Below are 18,812 nucleotides of genomic sequence, written 5' to 3'. Positions count from 1 at the left end.
TTTGGGTGCCACGTGCATTGGCCGTTACTAGCCACAGCCACAATTCGTTTCAGGTTTTTTTAAATATAAAATATGCTGATGTAAACGTTTTTTTCATACTAGCTCTAACACTCCTGGGTTAGCAGTTACAGGTTATTACAGAACACATAATAAAGCTTGGGACAGACTTGTTTGCAAATTAGAAAGTGGAAAACACCTAGCAGTAGAAAACAATGTCCAAATTCCAGGCACCTCTGCACACAGCATAGTGTCATCACTTTTAACTTTGGTATACACTAAAACAGACTTTGAGATGTGAATGGAGTTTTTACTTCTTAACTGCTTATAAAGCTACTATTGGTGGTTTCCCCAACTTCCCTTCCCCCTGCCTTGTTTTTAGTAACCATAGAATGTAGCCCAGGTATCCTAAGTACACACCACTTCTAGGTCTTCCTCTGGTATCACTTCAAAGGGACAATCCTCTGTTGGTTAGACCCCTGAAGATTTTGTTAAATAAGCATTTATGTAGACTACAATGTTACCTAGCATCTCTGAGCCTCCTATGGCTTCACGGGCCCACCTTACCTGCCATCCTTAGCCACCAGTGTTCTGCAGACTCAGATGGCCTGAGATAGGGCAGCAGCAGTGCCCAGGAATGCCAGAAGTGCTTGGACACAGGCTGAACTAGGAAGATGCGAAGACTAGGTTAAATACAAGAATTCTAGGGAGGCAGAGATCACACACCTGGTCTAAGCTATGTTCACAGGGTCTGTACCCATCCCACTGGTCCACGATGTTCCAAGTCAACAGTCCACCAGAGGGAAGCAAAGGCCTGGGTTGTGAAGAAGACCCAGAGAAGCCCAGGTAGAGCACTTGGGAGCTTATGAAACCTGTAATTGTAAGATAACACGAAAGACCAAGATTTGGTAAGGCAGTGAAGTTTTAGGGAGTACATTCGCCCCCTAAAAACCTCCCTTGCTAAGTTTAGAGTCCAGATAAGGAGTGGGCTCCAAGAACCTGGGATGGGATATCCGGAGGAATGTGCTACATTATCTGAAATTGCTGGGCTAGCGGCAGTGGCTCCCTCCTAGAAGTAAGACTATCTGGAGGCCTCACCTGTGGTAGGAGATTTATAAGATGATGTCTGCCTCGTCAAAGTCTGCTCCACATACTGTTACTAGAAGGATGGGCAAACCACCCGTCAAATCCAGCCTACCTGTTTTTACATGGTCTGTGACCTAAAAATGAGAATGGTTTTTTACAGATGAACTGATCTAATGTCTGGGAACCCCAGTGGAAAATAACTCCCCAAATGAATTCCATTCTTATTAGTAGACTTGAGCACTATAAAACATTGTACTTAAAAATTTTGAGTTACATCAGTAAAAAGTACTGTGAAAATTTCAAATATGCGTCGGCCTGCAAAACCTAAAATATTTGCTATCTAGCATGTTCAAGAAAACTTTGCTGATTTTTATGTTACAGAAAACTAGGGTCAGGACTTAGCATGACACAGAATGGAGATGCCCCACTGTGGAATGGAGATAGTGACCTACAGGAGGGAGGGATGCTGGATATTGAGAAAGGGGTCATCAGACTCAGATGGGCATGGTAGGATTTAGCATAAGAGGTGGGAAAAACCAGCTAAAAATGTTCTGTCAAGGCGCACCTGGCGGGCTCAATCAGAAGAGCATATATCCCTTGATCTTGGGATCGTGAGTTTGAGCCTCATGTTGGGTGTAGTGATTACTTAAACTTAAAAAAGTTCCTGTTGAAGGGCCCAAGGATGCTTCTAATTTTTTTTTTTTTTTAATTTATTTATTCATGACAGAGAGGCAGAGGGAGAAGCAGGCTCCCAAGGAGCAGGGAACCTGATGCGGGCCTCGATCCCAGGACTCTGGGATCATGACCTGAGCTGAAGGCAGACGCTTAGTCATCTGAGCCACCCAGGTGCCCAAGATGCTTCTAATTTGATAAAGGAATGTGCTAGTGACATGCACCGGCATTTTAAGTTTAGTGGAAATTCTCAGCTGTGGTTGGCAGTACAAGAAAATCGGGATAAAAGGATAACACAAAAGCAGAGACTGGATGGTGGCAGACAGTAAAGCCCAAAAGGCAGTATAAGGGCTTCGCCTGGCCAGATCTGTGGTGAAGGCTAATAGACCTCTGTCTGCCCAGGGGCCACACATAAGCACAGTTACAAGGTCTCAGCTTTCTCCTCCCAGCTATTACTCTGGCCGTATGAGCAGAAAGCTAATTGAAAATCAAGATCTTCTCTGGTAGAGTGGGAACATGAGAAGGCCAGGTGACAAATGGATTCCCAGGTGAAGTTCATTTCACTGGAGGTCAAATAGGTTTGCAGACCCCTCAGGTTATCTCCCTGAGTGAATTAGTATAAAGGGGCACTAGGCAGTTGACAGAACACACACACTGGATCCTTGGCTTGTGAAGTAAGAGCTATAATGGTAGAAAAGGCCAAGTCCTCTTGGCCTCTCAAATGGTGTTACCCATTCAAGACCATGAATAAGGAGAAGTGCCATGTCTGAGGTTTGGGCCATGCTCATAGGCTAAAAAGGCAAGCAAATGCCCTTTTAATTTGCTTGTCTGGTTCATCAGCTGAATTCTGGTAGAGGATAGCAGACCAGGACCTTAACCAAGTAATTGCCTCCACACAGCTCAGCACTTAATGTGGTGCCCTTGCCAGTTACAGATCAGTAAGTCTCCAGCACTTGAGAAGCTCCTGACCTAGTGAATACATTCTCTTCAATCAGCATCAAGGAGGAGATTTAAAAACATTTTACCTTCTCATAACATGGATGTTAGAACACATTCCCTGTCTTTCTCCAGGGCTCTGGTAACTCCTGCTGTGTTACAGTAGAGTCTGAAGAGACACTGATCACCTTGCCATGATCAGTGTGTTGATGACCTCCTCATTGGGTTCGTTGGGGAGAAAGCAGCGAGTACTCTGGATGCCTTAGGAGGACATGTGTGTGCTAGCGGGAGGAAGAATTCAGGGCTCTGCCACATCAGGGAAGTCTTTAGGGTCTAATAATCTTGGGTAAGGATGGGCCAACTAGGGTCCTAGGGCCAAATCTGGCCTGCTGCCTGTTTTTTGTAAATGTTTTCTTGGTACACAGCCATGCCCATTCGTTTTGTCTGGTGGCTACTCTTGTGCTACATTGGCAGAGAGATGGGTAGTTTCATCAGAGACCGTGTGGCCACAAAGCCTAACATTATCCTCATGTATGTACAATCTGAGTCTTTATGGGAAATGTTGACCAGTCTTTGGCCTTGGGCAGAACTGGGACATTTCCTCCAAAGTAAATGTCAAGATACTGCATCACTAAGAGGCAGGTTTTTAGTAAGACATTTTGGATTTTGGAGAAAGCTTATTTTTACACATGAAAATACTGCTCCTACCTAATTTTTAGATGACCAGAAGGCTGCAGGGGTTCTGCAAGCTGCCCTGCCATCTGCTGCAAAGGACAGAGTAGGCCCCATTGTGGAGGTGTCTGTGATCACAAATGGGTTTTGTGTGGTGTCTCTGACAAGTCTCAGTGAACAGTCACAGCTTAGACCCTGAGTATTATGAATCAAGGCCACGTCTCCTGCATCACAGGGCTATTTACTATTCAAAAAGCAGCTCCTGAAGCTACGAGCTCACTCTTCACTAATACCACCCATGCTCTGGAATGTTGGCAGATGCATCAAGTCATAAGGCTCTTGTAAGGCATCTCAGTTTTGTTTTTAGTTTTTGTGTAAAATTTCTTGCATATATTTCATGAGGTTTGTTTCCAGATATTTTATTATATTTTACACGGTGTTTTTGATGTGATTTGCTGAGAGTTTGTTGCTGGGACTTCTTAGGATTAAAAAAAAAGAAAGAAAGAAATACTATGGATTTTTTTTAAAGTAAACTCTGCACCCAGTGTGGTATTTGAACTCACAACCCCAAGATCAAGAATTGCATGCTTTAGGGCACCTGGGTGGCTCAGTCCATTAAGCGTCTGCCTTCGCTCAGGTCATGATCCCAGGGTCCTGGGATTGAGCCCCGCATCGGGCTTCCTGCTTGGCGGGGAGCCTGCTTCTCCCTCTGCCTCTGCTGCTCCCCCTGTTTGTGCTCTCTCTCTCTAATAAATAAATAAAAATCTTAAAAAAAAAAGAATTGCATGCTTTACCAACTGAGCCAGCCAGGTGCCTCAAGAAATACTATAATAGGGGCGCCTGGGTGGCTCAGTCGTTGAGCGTCTGCCTTCGGCTCAGGTCATGATCCCAGGGTCCTTGGGATCGAGCCCCGCATCGGGCTCCCTGCTCGGCGGGAAGCCTGCTTCTCCCTCTCCCACTCTGCCTGCTTGTGTTCCCTCTCTTGCTACCTCTCTCTGTCAAATAAAGAAATAAAATCTTTTTTTTTTTTTAAAGATTTTATTCATTTGACAGAAACACAGCGAGAGAGAGGGGACACAAGCAGGGGGAGTGGGAGAGGGAGAAGCAGGCTTCCCGCCGAGCAGGGAGCTCGATGCTGGGCTTGATCCCAGGACCCTGGGATCATGACCTGAGCCGAAGGCAGACGCTTAATGACTGAGCCACCCAGGCGCCCAAGAAATAAAATCTTAAAAAAAAAGAAATACTAAAATAGATTTTTTTTAAAGAATGATTTTAGAGAGCACGGGGGTGGGAGGCAGAAGGAGAGGGTGAAAGAATCTCAAGCAGACTCCCCGCTGAGCGCGGAGCCTGACACAGGGCTGAAGCTCAACAGAGTCCTGAAATACTATGGGTTTTTTTAATTATTTTTTTTTATTTATTCATTTGAGACAGCATGAGCAGGGGGAGAGGCGGAGGGAGAGGGAGAAGCAGACTCCCTGCTGAGCCAGGAGCCCGATGTGGGGCTCTATCCCAGGACCCCGGGATCATGACCTGAGCCAAAGGCAGATGCTTAACCATCTGAGCCACCCAGGCGCCCTAATACTATGGATTTTTATATTGATCATGGCCTTGCTAAATTCACTTATCTATGCTAATTTAATGTAGATTTTCTACATAAAAAAACATGCTGTTTGCAAATAATGATAGTTTTTCTTTCTAATCTTTATATACTTTATTCTTGCCTTGTTGCCTGCTCTTAGATCTAAGTTTGTTTTTTATCATTAGAACTGTGATGCTGGGGCGCCTGGGTGGCTCAGTTGGTTAAGCGACTGCCTTCGGCTCAGGTCATGATCCTGGAGTCCCAGGATCAAGTCCCGCATCGGGCTCCCTGCTCAGCAGGGGGTCTGCTTCTCTCTCTGACCCTCCTCTCTCTCATGCTCTCTCTCTCTCTCAATAAAATAAAATAAAATAAAAAATCTTTAAAAAAGAACTGTGATGCTAAAAAAAAAATGTGACGCTGAACAAAGTTGGGGCCAGAGGACCTCCTTGTCTTATTACCAATTTCAGAGAGAAAGCTTTTGCTATTTCTCCCGTAAAATACTGATTGTTAGGGCACCTGGCTGGCTCAGTTGATGGAGCATGCGGCTCTTGATCTCGGGCTTATGAGTTTGAGCCCCATGTTGAGTCTAGAGATTATAAATAAACTTAAAAAAAGAAAACACTTCCATAGTTCTAAAATTTCCACTTGATTTTTTTTTTTTTTTAAAGATTTTATTTATTTATTTGAGACAGAATGAGAGAGAGAGAGAGAGCACATGAGAGGGGGGAGGGTCAGAGGGAGAAGCAGGCTCCCTGCCGAGCAGGGAGCCCGATGCGGGACTCGATCCAGGGACTCCAGGATCATGACCTGAGCCGAAGGCAGTCGCTTAACCAACTGAGCCACCCAGGCGCCCCCCACTTGATTTTTTTTTTTTTACGTATTGCAAAAACTTTAATTTTTCCACAGTTCTGGAGGTGAGAAGTCAAAATCAAGGTGTTAGCAAGGCCATGCTCCCTCTGAAGTTCCGAGGAAGAATCCTTCTATGCCTCTTTCTAGCTTCCATGGTTCCCAGCAAACTTGGTGTTCCTTGGCTTGCAGCTGCATCATTCCCATCTCTGTCTCTTTTGTCACATGGCCTTCTACCTGTGTCCAAATTTTCTTCTTCTTACAAGGACACCAGTCATTGAATTAGGACCCAACCTAATCCAGTATGACCCCATCTTAAAATGATTATATCTGCAGAAGCCCTGTTTCCAAATAAGGTCATAGTCCCAGGTACTGTGGGTTAAAACTTGAACATACCTTTTTGAAGTACACAGCTAAACCCACAGTGCATACGTTGAGTTTTTTTCTGAGAATCTCCACATATCATCTCATTCCTTGAACATATTAGTCATAGTTGAAAGTATTGGTCTGATCATTCCAATGTCTGCATCTTCTTTCTCTGTGTTTATGTTGTCTGGTGTCAGTTTGTCTTTTATGCCTGGATATTTTTGATAGGGTACAGATATTGTGTACATTTATCGGAGGCATAGGATAACTGTAAGACCCATGTGCTATTATCATCTATGAGGGGATGGTGGCAGGAATGCAGCGAGATTTTTAAAAATTACCCTGAGAACACAAGAAGCTCAAAATGGCCAATATGTACTCAATGGAAACCATAAAATGGCAATTTGAGAAGAGCCAAAACTGTGAACCAAACTCAGAAAATTCTGTAGGCACCAATTCAAATGTACATTCTGGTTGGGGTGGGAGACCATAACAAATCAATAAAAAATCAACAGTATGAGAATTAGGACTGAATACAAAGAAGCAGCAGCAAACAGTGATACAGTGATGAGAAGGACAAATGATGGTGCAGTTGTAAGTGGCCAGGAGGCCTCCTAACAAGGGCCTAAAGGAAGGGAATTGGTAATGCAGGGATGCTGGGAACTGGGACAATGGCCAGCAGAGGGAAGGAAGTGTAGTGCCTTAAGGCTGAGGCTGGAGCCTATGCTGTGTTCAGACAACATCTAGGAGCAGGGCAAGTGTAGAAGAGGAGGGTGGGTGAAGATGGAATGTTGTAAGGCCTGCGGTCAGAAGTAGGGCCTATAGGCCATGTTAAGGGGATTTTTCTTTAAGATAAATAGGGTATCTTTGGTTCATTTTGAGCAGAGTTGATCTGATCTTGCCTTAAGAATATTCCTCTGAGTAATAAATCCCTCTACAGAGCCAGGCATAGGACCTAACCAGTGATCCACCCAGATGGCTCTAGTCATGTTCCCTTGTGTTAGCTGTTGGCCCTTACTTCTTATAGCACATTTTACAGAAAAATTGAGGATAAGGGGCGCCTGGCTGGCTCAGTCAGTAGAGCATGTGACTCTTGATCTCAGGGTTACAAGTTTGAGCCCCACATTGGGTATAGAGATTACTTAAAAATAAAACCTAAAAAAAAAAAAAAAGGGTAAGGTGCTGCTACCCTCTGGGAAACAAAAATATTATAATGTTTAAGCCACAAGTCTTAGAATAAAACTTACAACTTTTTCTTAAGCTAGTAGGCCCTTATTTTAAAAGCGCTCAGAGGACTACTAAGCAATACAAAATAAGGAACTATTGATTCATGTAACAACAACCATATATATAAATAAATGTTATTTATATATAACAGTTATAGACTATTACATCAAACTTTTACCTTGATTATTTCTGAGTGCTGGGTTAAAAACTGATTTAGCTAAGTGAGATATCTCTGTAATGTTCAACTTTTCTGTAATAAGCATGAAAGATGTTTGCAATCAGAAAAAAGTAAGATAGGGGCACCTGGATGGCTCAGTTGGCTAAGTGTCCGACTCTTTGTTTTGGCTCAACCCATGATCTCATGGGTTGTGGGATCAAGCCCTGAGGTGGGCTCCACTTTCAGCAGGGAGTCTCCTTGAAGGTTCTTTCCCTCTGCCCCTCCCTCTTGCACCCACTTACTCTCTTTCTCTCCCTAAAATAAATAAATTAATTAATTTTAAAAAAAAGAAAAGAAGATTATTTAAATTTAAAAATGGGGAAGGGGTGGGCGCCTGGGTGGCTCAGTTGGTTAAGCAACTGCCTTCGGCTCGGGTCATGATCCTGGAGTCCCGGGATCGAGTCCCACATCGGGCTTCCTGCTCGGCGGGGAGTCTGCTTCTCCCTCTGATCCTCCCCCTCTCATGCTTTCTGTCTCCCATTCTCTCTCAGATAAATAAATAAAATCTTTAAAAAAAAAAAAAAATGGGGAAGGGGTGCCTGACTGGCTTATTGGGTAGAGCATAAAACTTTTTTTTTTTTTAAGTTTATATAAGTGATCTCAATACCCAACCTGGGGCTCAAACTCATGACTCCAAGATCAAGAGTCTCATGCTCTTCCAGCTGAGCCAGGCAGGCAGCTGGAGCATGCAACTCTTGATCTCCAGGTCGTGAGTTCAAGCACCACGTTGGGCATAGAGCTTACATAAAAAATAAATATACACACACACACCTACATACATATATACATACATAAATGGGAAGGGATATAGATAGTCTCCAATCAGGCACAGTTACTGGGTTCTTTCTCAGATAGTGATAAATACCAGAAAGGCAAGGTAGCCCAGTCCTTCAGAAACAGCTTAGGAGCAAGATGACCTGCAAGAACCTCTGAGAACCTTGGTCTCCTCCTATGCGCAGATGGAATAATACAAAGTTCCCATCTCATAAGCTGCTGGGAAAATTGAGTTAACAGGAAGTGTTTTTAATAGTGACCTTCACATATTAAGTGTTCAATTGAGTAGAAATTACCCTTTGCTCTCAGATTCTTTCCTGGGCAACCCTTTCTCTGGGAGGCGGCAACAAAAGGAGGGAATTGTGAGTAAAGCCATGCTCCTCCAAGGAGAAATAGGCCCAGGGAAGGGGACTCTTCCACACAGGGAAGCCTGGGCAGAGACTCCTCTCATCCTATGGCTACCTTTCCCTCTCCCCACCAAGGAGGTGGTGGTTGAAATGGGGAGTAGGAAGGGGAGGTGGGGGCAGGACTTGTTTTTCTTGGGAATCAGCAGCCCAACTCCAGGGCCCAGCTGCGAAACTCACAGGCTAACATGGACTCCGACCTGCATGGTGCCCCCTACCTCCCATCACATTCCCTGACTTCTTCTACCCATGATTAATCCAGACCCCGGATGTCCTCCAAGAGCCCCTTGCCCCAGCCTTGGACAGGCAGAATCAGCCTAAACTACTAGGTACCAGCCTGTAATTGGACAAAGTCAGGCTCACTGATGCTGGGCAATGAGGGAGTCCCACATGTTGGGGGTGTAGGGGTCATGGGGTCCTTCACCCCAGAGTGGTTGCTTATAGGACTTGAGTGAACTGTGCAGGTTGTTCAGACGAAATTGGAAAAAAGCCATGTTTGGTAGGCTGAAGGTACAGCAGGACTGGGACTGGGGTCCACCGCGAAGTGGAGCCAGGGAACTAAAACGTTAAGATGGATGTGGAATGTTGTGTCCAGAAACCCTCTAACCAGAATGGGCGTCCAGGTCGGAATCGCTGAATCTTGGGTCAAAGTGGCTTAGGTCCCATTGTGCCTGGCTGGCTCAGTGGGTAGAGCATGCCATTCTTGATCTCCCACTGAGTTCGAGCTCCACGATGGGTTTTTGAGATTGCTTAAATAAACCAACTTAAAAAAAAAAAAAAGCAGTTTTCGGTCACTCAGAAGGTGGCATTCTGACAAATGTCACTTCGTGTCTGCCACTCCAGCCCCACAGACAAACGGCCAGACTTTGCTTTCCTAAGTGGAGCTCATTTTTACTTCTCAGATGCAATCCATTCGCACCAGCGTCCTCCTGTGTCCAAGGAGGAGAGGCACATGCAGCCTAGTCCCCAGGCCGGAAAAGCGAGTTTGGAAGCTGCCTTCAGGCGGCTCTGACTCGACAGAGGGTGCTTCTGGGCTCCGCGCCCAGTGGTCTCCTGCCTTCCTCCTGCTCCCGCCTCCCATGGGGCCTCGGGGGGCCCCCAATTCCCAGCTCAGGAGGGGGCAGGGGTTCTCCCTGCAGTGGCCGCATCTGTCTCTACTTTGATCTCCTCGCTGATGTTCCACTCATGCTGATTTTTCTCTGGTCCTCAAAAGGCCGATTGCAAGCGCTATTCTCTCTACCAGGAAAGGTGCAGCGGGCTCCTATAATCATTCACCTTTGAGGATTCAGCTCAGATGTCACCTCTTAACCCGATCACATCACCCATGGCTGCCCATGCACGCCCGCTGCCGAAACACACTCGTTTCTTCTTCACAGGATGCATCAGCTCAGAATCCTGGGGCTTTGAGGGCCTTATAGGATCGGTCCCGGTGGGTGATAAGCTTGGCACAGCCACCAACCTCCATGGCTCCCTGCCACCCTGTCATCCACTTAGACAGGGGCCGCACTTTCAGCCAGGTGTCTCGAGTCTCACTCAGGTTCCTGGACTTCTTGCTGCAGCTCTGGTCCCGCCTTGGAACCCCCCCGCCACCTCCTCATGTGTCCTGTTTCAAGGGCCCTAAGCAGACCTATGAATCTCATTTTGAGACCTCAGGGCCTGGGATGGCCTGCCAACCCATGGGAGGAAGGGTTCACCTTTCAGACTCCCCTGCTCTGGCCTCCTAACCCAAGTCTACAAGTCTGGGGCCTGAAGTCTAGGACACACGATTTCCACAGGATGCGGCCCCACCCTGAGAAGTGGGGGAGGGTCTGGAGCAGTGCACCATTAGATGCACCAATATGGCTGTCCCGTCACCGCAGATCTGGTGCACCCCAGACTGTGCATCACTGTCTGGCAGGGACAGGGGAGATCTCTGCTACTTCAGCCTGCTGCCACACCAGGGTCGATGCAGGGAACAGGAGCTGGACTGAGGGCACCTTAGTTCCTTCTGTCTTGGACTATAGAGGATGGCATAATGGATAAGGCTGCAGGACAGACAGGCTGACGAGGTGGGAGAGGCAATTCCCCAGCCTTACCCTGTACATGTAGGGATCTTTCAAGTGAGGTGTTCCAGGAGTGGACTTTGGATATATTGGGGAACCTAGATGTGTATGGATGGTCTTTGGTTCTAAGATGCAGGCTTCTTGGGATGTGGCTCATAGGATATTATCTAGGGTAGGCAGAGTCCATGGGTTTGTCTGAGGGTTATATAGGGTTTTACTGGGATGGGTCAACGAAGGAATTGCTTCATTTCCTGAGCTGTGTGAATGATAGAGAGCATTCACTGAGTGAGGTGGCCTCTTAGTGGAGGGTGAGGCTCTGGGGATCATTCGAGGTTAGAGAATGTCATGGGTACCTGGCTCACTGGGACTTCTAGGGTCTCTACGCAAGGTGTGGAAATTGTAAGGTCCTTTGATATAACATTGAGGTATCTTGCATGGGGTATGGATGAGGCAAGGGGGCAGAAGACCAATTATCAGGTTTTCAAAGTGGGGAGCATGCTGGGAATAGCCCTCAGGACAGACATGTGGCCACAAGAAGCATTAGCAATCCACAGGACCCCCTCACCACCAGCCACTGAGGGGCCTGAGCATTCCCGAGCAAGACGTCGGAGTCCCTGCCCAGCCTGCCCATCCCTGATCAGACCTACAGAAAGACTCACTCACAAGACACTGGAGGGAGGAATAAGACAGTTTAATTTAGAAATAAGCTTTGGACAGCCTCCTGATCAGAAGGGAGCTTAAGGGCCCACCCTGGGGGAGAAAGGCCATCATGGAGGGTAAGGCCCCCAGGTGGGGAAAGAACAGCATGGGAGCTGGTACCAAGAGTGCCACGAAGCTGGTCCTGTCCTCAGTAGGTACTGGCAGAGCCTGAAGAGAAAATGGGAGTCAGGTCCTCACAGACATGGTCACTACAAAGGCAACCCCCCCAGCCTCCAGAAACCCCAAGGCTGGGCTGGCTTAGGACAGCATTACGCAAGGCATTTAATAATGCTCAAATACTATGGCCACCCTGCCTGAGGGCCTGGAAGCCCCTCAAAGAAGCCCCTCTTACCTGGAGTGATGAGTGGAATGGCCTTCTCAGGTAAGGGGCTAAGAAAGGAACACATCAAATTAGCATCCCCAGACCTTCTGTCCTGTATCCCCCAGGAGGACACCTGGTGCTCCCTCCCCAGGGGGCACACTTGCTTGCTATTCTTCCCCTGTCATTTTAAACAATACCAAGGGTTATAGCTTTCTATTATCAGTGAATAACAAACCCCACTGCAAGCCCAGGGAGCAGCCAAGGGGCTGTCCTCTTGCTCTAAATTGCAGGACTTTACCCCCAAATAGGTGTGCTCTGCTCCCGGGGCATACAGTGGGGGCCCTGTCTCACCTGTGCTTCTGACTGTACTTGCACTTGCATTTTCCACCTGTGGGAGGAAGAGCTGGTCAGTGCAAAGAACCTGGGGTGCCTGGGCCACCCCACCGCCTCCCCCTGGGCCCGGCCTGCGAGCCCCACCACTCACTCAGGGCTATCAGGATTCCAGCGATGCACAGGAGCCCTCCAAAAATCATCCCGCCCAGCTGCAGGCTTTCCCAGTCTGGGGGAGCAGAGAGTAAGCGGGCACCAGCCCGGCTCCGCCCCACTCACTCGAAAGATATTTATGATCACCTGCTTGTGCAGATGCACTTACAGTTCAGGCAACAAGAAAGACAAGCCAGTAAATAGATACGCGGTATAATAGCTGGTGGGAATAGCACTAGGAAGAAAAAATAAGCAGAAGAGCACAGAAAAAGAAGGGAGTTGGAAGTCTTTCTGATCAAGGAAGGCTTTTCTGAAAGGTGGCATTTGCGCTGAGGCTGGGGGGAGAGGGGGGTGTGTAGGGACACTGGAGGACAGTGCCAGGCAGAGGAAGAGAAAAGCTGCTGGGGACTGTCGAGCAACAAGGAGCGGGTGCTGGGGAAGGCAAGTGAGAGAGTGGAAGGAAGATTAGGTGAGATACCTGGGGGCCCAACGGCCTCCAGCCCCTTCCCCAGGAATCTTCCTAAATATCCTGTGGGTATCTTCCCTCCTTGCTGGAATGAAGTTCTCCCAAAGACCATGTTGCATATTGGCCTCTTGCTCTTTTCATAGACCATGCCGACTCTGTAATCCCCAGTCCCAGCCCCATCCTGCCCCTCTTTTCTCATTAGCCGTCACCAAGCTCTAGCAAAGAGGTCCAGGATAGGCAAAGGTAGGGGGTGGGGGATGAGGGAGATCAGCTCTTACCATAGTAGAAGGGACTGTCTTTATCTGCAGGAAGCGGGGGGAAAAAAATAAGAACCAGAACCAGGAGGCAGGGTGTGGGGTCTTAGAGGGAAAATGTGGGGCAGCAGGAGCAGGGCAGTCTGGGGCCTCACTCACCAACCAGGTCATTGGCTTCCAAGGCAGGCAGGCCTGGGTGGGAAAAGCAGAGGGATCGGGTATCAACGGGTATTAATTCATGACACTGGTCTCATAATGAATCAGGGGGTATGTCCTCAGCCCAGACCAGCCTCCTGGGTGGGCAGGTTGGCGGGGGGACCCTCACACCTTCCCCAGCCCCAAATAGCCCTGGGATTTTGTCTCTCACCCCATAGCCTTTGCCACTCCCCCTCAGCCCTTCCTGCCATTTCTCAGGCTTCCTGCTAGTCTTTCTTGCATTTGAAATGGAATGGTGTGTTGGTATCTTTTTACCCTCTTCTGAGAAGCTTCCTACACAGATCCTGGCTAATGCCCTGACAGGGAATAGGGAATGCTTCTCTCTTTATGCCAACAGATGGTTACTGTTTTCGAACGTTCAATTATTTAGGACAACTTTTGCAATATCCACTTCCTCCCTGTACTATTATCTCCTTAGTGTCACTCTTTAAATTGACAGTTTAAATGAATTACATTTGTTCAACATCAGGCCCCCTTTGGGAGATGCTGCCCTGGTTTTCACTGCCTTGGGGGGAGGGTGAGTGGCAGCAGGTTCACTTCTGGGAGGACTCACCTGCCAGTGTGAGGAGAAGGGCCCGGGTCACTCTCTTCATGATACAGCTGCAGAGCAGGGCTGCAGGGGAGGGGGGCGGGCTGGGGTCAGACAGCCAGGACCTGCCCGAGGTTCACAGTGCCTGGGGCAAAGAGCCAGGGCACAAATCCCAAGGGTGCACTTGGTTTATGAAGTGGTCTTGGGAAAGTTACTGATTTCTGTTTCCTCATCTAGAGATGATAATCGTAAATGCCTAGTGGAGTTACATGGATTGAGTTAATACTAGTTAAGTACTTCGAACAATGCTCACACCTAGTAAGTGATTTGTTGAAGTCTTTGTTCGTCTTTAATCAGAAGCCTGACCATTGGTCAGAGGAGCACGGCTACTGTTCTAACTCAGGCTTTGGTTCCTTAACCCCACTCAAAAGGGTAAGAGGCACCCTGAGCTATTGTTCCCAAAGGTCTGGGCCTCGGGCGATATCAGGATGAATTCCAAGATAGTCTCTGCAAAGGGCGAGCACACTCAGGGCTGAGCAGCTGAGGAGGGGAAAGGTGGTAGTGGAAGCATGTGAGGGCCTCCCACCCCAGCCTCAACCAGGGATCCTGCTCCAAGGCAGCCCCAAATCCCACAGCAGGAAACTGCCTGGTGGGCGGAAGGAACATTGCTCCTTTCTTTCTCCTCAGGGTGGGAACTATCCAGGTCCCTAAGAACTAGTTCCTATAGGGTGGCTGTTTCCTTGAGATAAGACCCCTGCCAGCTTTCTGCATGTTGTTAGCTGCAGGAAAGCTTAGGGACTGTCAGCTCTTGCAAACTGAAGTCCCGTCCCCCCCCCCCCCCCCCGTTATTATCTGCTGGGCCCAGCTGGCTGGAACTCTAATCCCCTCAAAACCACCTAACAGCTGTGTGACTCAGTGGGTTACTTCACCTCTCAGTGCTTCAGTGTCCTGTAAAACGAGGACAATTAATAGCAATGGCATAAGGTTATGATTGAATTAAATGAATTACTACATGTGAAGCCTAAGAATAATGCCTAGCACATAGTAAGTAATGAAATGTGTTACAATAAATAAATACAGGGGCTCCTGGGTGGCTCAGTCGTTGAGCGTCTGCCTTTGGCTCAGGTCATGATCTCAGGGTCCTGGGATCGAGCCCAGCGTCGGGCTCCCTGCTTGGCGGGAAGCCTGCTTCTCCCTCTCCCACTCCCCCTTCTTGTGTTCCCTCTCTCGCTGTGTCTCTGTCTGTCAAATAAATAAATAAAATCTTAAAAAAAAAATACATAGCCCTCTCTACTTGCTAAATGGGATGCTGCCTAATTCATGAATCGCTTAATAAAGCCAAGTTGATAGATAGATAGATACATACATACATACATACATACATGGGTCCTTTTGCCCTAGACGGGAGGGACTAGTAACGTGCAGCTTCTGAATGTGGGAGTTGGTCGGCTTTTAGCAGTCTTGGAAGCTGGCCCTCCTTTGCACTCATCCCCTCTCACAACCCTGGGACTCCTGAGTCATGAGGGTTGCAACTCCAAAGGCGGGCTCCTGTTTCCTAGCCGCCCCACCATCCCACTGCCTATATGATAGTGGTCACAGAGCAAACAGCCTCCAATCCTCAAAACCCTCAAACATGCACCCTGTTACTGAGAATACCTAGGCACCCACCACCCCTTCCTCAGACTGGTACCCCCTCCACCCTCACCCTTCTTCCCCCATCCTTCCGCTTAGCAGCCCTGAAGTCCTAGCGGACACTTGCTCACCTGAGAGCCGGATGCAGATCTAGAGAGGTTGCTGGGGCTGTGTTCAGCCCAGGTGGGTTCTGGCTCTTTAAACCCAGCAGCTCCGCCCAGGGCAACAGTACCTGCAGGCAGGAGGGAACTGGTCGGATTCCTTGAGATTCCAGTAGCTCCTTCTCCTCCCTTCCCCCCCACCCTCCCATGAGCTCTTGAGACAGCTTGCCCTGCCACACCCAGTGCAGAGCTGAGCTCCTGGGGGCCCTGGGGCCATCAGAGGCTAAGGTGGTGGTGGGAGAGGGATGGGGTGGGCCTCAGACCTTTTTCTTGAGGAGAAGGTGCTTTCAGCTTCTTTAGCTCACCTAGATCCTAAAGGGGGGGTCCAGAGGGTTGCTGGAAGGGGGACAGGATGTTTCTGGGTTCTTGTGCTGGTGGTGGGGGTGGGGTGTCCTGGGGACAGCTGAGTCGACTAGGAGTCAGGGACTGGCCTTGAGGCTCCATTTGCTCAGTGGTCCCATTGCTTTTCCCTGGACTGGGTGTTTATTGAGGGGGATGGCTGAGGCTGATGGCTTCCTTCAGGATTGCCCACCCTCTGACCAGGCCTGACACCCACTTAGCCCAGGGAAACTGATGGCTAGGATTAGAAACCACCCTGGCCCAGACCCTGGTTTCCTGCCTGCTCCACAGAGTGTGGGGGAGGGGGGGTGGGCCAGGAGGAGGACTGCCAGCCCCAGGCTGAATAGTGGTTGCTTCCCTCTGCAGACCCCCATATCTGCCTCACAGGCTTCTGGCCAAACTCCCCTTTCGTGCCTCACTCCACCACAATGCTTTTGGTCTGTGCCCTTGGTTCTGGATGAGCCCAGGCCTCTCCATTCTGTTGTCCCTCCGCAGTTCCTCTCTTTGTTGCTTTTACCACTAGATGGTGATCAGCTGAAGGCAGGACTGTTGCCTCCCTTATTCCCAATGGCCAGTTACAGACACCAATAAATCTACTGGGATTGGATTGTTGAGTCAATGAGGACAAGAAGCCACTGGAGGCTCCCAGTGCTGGGGATCAGGGGGCAAAACAAAGCCTTGAAAGGCAGGGTGGGGAGGAAGGGGGAGTAGGAAAGGTGAGGACATTCCTAGTATAAACACGTTACACCTTCTCATGAAAACCTTCCATGGTACTCCCTGCCTTCAAGATTCAGTTTCTGTGGAGTTCAAGTCCAGGGGCTCTGGGGCCAGGAAAAGCTAGAGTTTAAGCCTAGCCTGCCATTTACTCCCTGGGTAAGCTCAGGGAGCTCCTTCATCATTCTGAGCCTCAGTTCCCTCTCCTCTAAAATGGAATAATGACAGGACTGACCTTTGAGGTTTGGGGTGTAGGTTCTGCGGGGGGTTTGGGGCTGCTCCATGATCAGCCCTCAATATGTATTTGTGGACTGAATGTCTCCTAGGCCTGGTGCGAGGAAAGTTTGTTAACCTCCAGATTCAGAAGAACCATTAATTGCACATACTTTGAAATCAAATCCAGGCTCTGTTAGTTACTTGCTATGTGCACTTGAGCAACTAATTTACTCTCTTCCTGCCTATTTATTCATCCATAAAGTAGGAACCATGACCGAGCCTACTCTGAATGCTTGTGGTGACGATGACATCTGATCATGCTGCTCAGTTCACTGTAACTGTAGCCGGGAATGGCCCTGATACGCACACACAGAGATCTGCAGCATAAGAGAAAGGGGGTCGTCAGTAGCGAGCCCCCCTCCCCACGGAGAAACCACATTCCAGAGAGGAGAAAGGTCTTGCTCAAGGCCACATTTTGCCTTGGTAGTGGAAGGGGGTCTCAGCCCAAGTGATCAGACCCTTCAGCTGAGTTCTTCTGCCCTGTCAGGCTACAGTGAGGAAGAAGCAGCCCTGAAGCAGCCATTTGTAAAAAGGTGACCTTTTAGGTCCCAAGGGCCCTCTTTGCTTTGGGAGGTCTCCAGGAAGTATGAAAAGGACCTCAGATCCCCTTCTCCAAAAGCATCTTTGCTCTGCCCTGCAGCTTCTTCCCTTGTCAGGGATCCTCCACTCCCATCCCCATCCCCATGAGACAGTGTCATCTTTAACAGGTAGAAAGAAAACTTCACCTGAGCCTGGTGGTATTGACACTGGTCCAAGGTAGGGGGATAGGTTGAGCCTGGTGCAAAACCAGCGAGAGGGAGCCCAGCTACCTGTGTGTGATTTCTGCAAGCACAATGGTAAGTCACCACCTCATCTCTTCCTCTTGCCCAAACTGGTGGTAGGTGTAGGTGGCACGATGGCTGGAAGAGTGCATCTATCCCCTCTGAGGGGCCTCAAAGGCTGGCCATTCACTCAGTGGCAGGCAGCAATGCCTTCTACACTGGAAGTGGTGCAAAGTCAGTTCCCAGGTTAGTGAATTTATCTTCTTAGATATTAAAACCAGTACTTACACATGGTCATGAAACTGGGTGTCAAAACATTTAGATGTTTGGTATATTAAGAAGTGTTTACTAACCTGTCCTTTCATTCGTTAGGAGTGTTTAGGATGAACAACTGCTCGCTCTCTCAAAGTATAATTCCTGAGAGGTTGGACTGGTGGTGAAGGCTGTTTTCAGGAAATCACTTTCAAGGAGGGCTGGCTGCTTGCCCTGCTTCTTGGACATGCATTCCTCGTCAGAATCTCTGGAGCCATCCATTTGGGTCTGATTTCTTTTTCTTTTTCTTTTCTTTTCTTTTTTTTTTCTGTTCTTTTCTTTCTTTCTTTCTTTCTTTCTCTCTCTCTCTCTCTCTCTTCCTTCCTTCCTTCCCTTCCTTCCTTTCTCTCTCTCTTTCTTTTTTTAAAGATTTTATTTATTTTAGAGAGAGAGAACATGAGCAGGATGAGGAGCAGAGGGAGAAACAGACTCCCCACTGAGCAGGGAGCCCAATGCAAAGGTGGGCTTGATCCTGGGACTCCAGGATCATGACTTGAGCCGAAGGCAGACACTTAAGCGACTGAGCCACCCAGGCGCCCCATAGGTCTGATTTCTTATCTTCCAAATGGGAGATCTGGGTAAAAGGCACTGAGGCTTACAGGGAAATCAAAACTTGGGGTGATGGAAGGCTGGGAAGAGTGGGTGATGGAGAGCCAGACTTAGTTGGGTGGGTACAGATGACAGCCCGGAGGTATTAAAAGTTGAGAGTGAGAAAACTGAAAGATCCAGTCTGAACTCTTTCTTCCCTTTCTGGAGTCAGTGTTGCAACGGATACAAAGGACCTTGTGTGGAAGGAGGGAAGTATGCTGCCAAGAGTGGCCGCCTGAAAA

At 48.4% G+C, this 18,812-nt stretch overlaps 1 protein-coding gene across 1 annotated transcript; it reads right to left on the bottom strand.

Annotated features, from left to right (window-relative positions):
* Positions 1-11,499: 11,499 nt before the first annotated feature.
* Positions 11,500-15,691, bottom strand: FXYD4 (FXYD domain containing ion transport regulator 4). The gene is made up of 8 exons (XM_036087079.2): positions 15,551-15,691; positions 13,812-13,871; positions 13,202-13,234; positions 13,067-13,090; positions 12,324-12,398; positions 12,191-12,227; positions 11,870-11,907; positions 11,500-11,685 (listed from the first exon to the last, which is right to left on the bottom strand). The coding sequence occupies exons 2-8, from the start codon at positions 13,849-13,851 to the stop codon at positions 11,666-11,668; spliced, it is 267 nt and encodes an 88-aa protein (XP_035942972.1). The 5' UTR covers positions 13,852-13,871; positions 15,551-15,691; the 3' UTR covers positions 11,500-11,665.
* Between the last annotated feature and the right edge of the window lie 3,121 nt (positions 15,692-18,812).

This window comes from Halichoerus grypus, chromosome 7, assembly GCF_964656455.1.
Source record: "Halichoerus grypus chromosome 7, mHalGry1.hap1.1, whole genome shotgun sequence".
NCBI classification, from domain to species: domain Eukaryota; kingdom Metazoa; phylum Chordata; class Mammalia; order Carnivora; family Phocidae; genus Halichoerus; species Halichoerus grypus.
The sequence above is the reverse complement of the archived record's forward strand: the minus strand, read 5'-3'. Positions and strand labels throughout refer to the sequence as shown.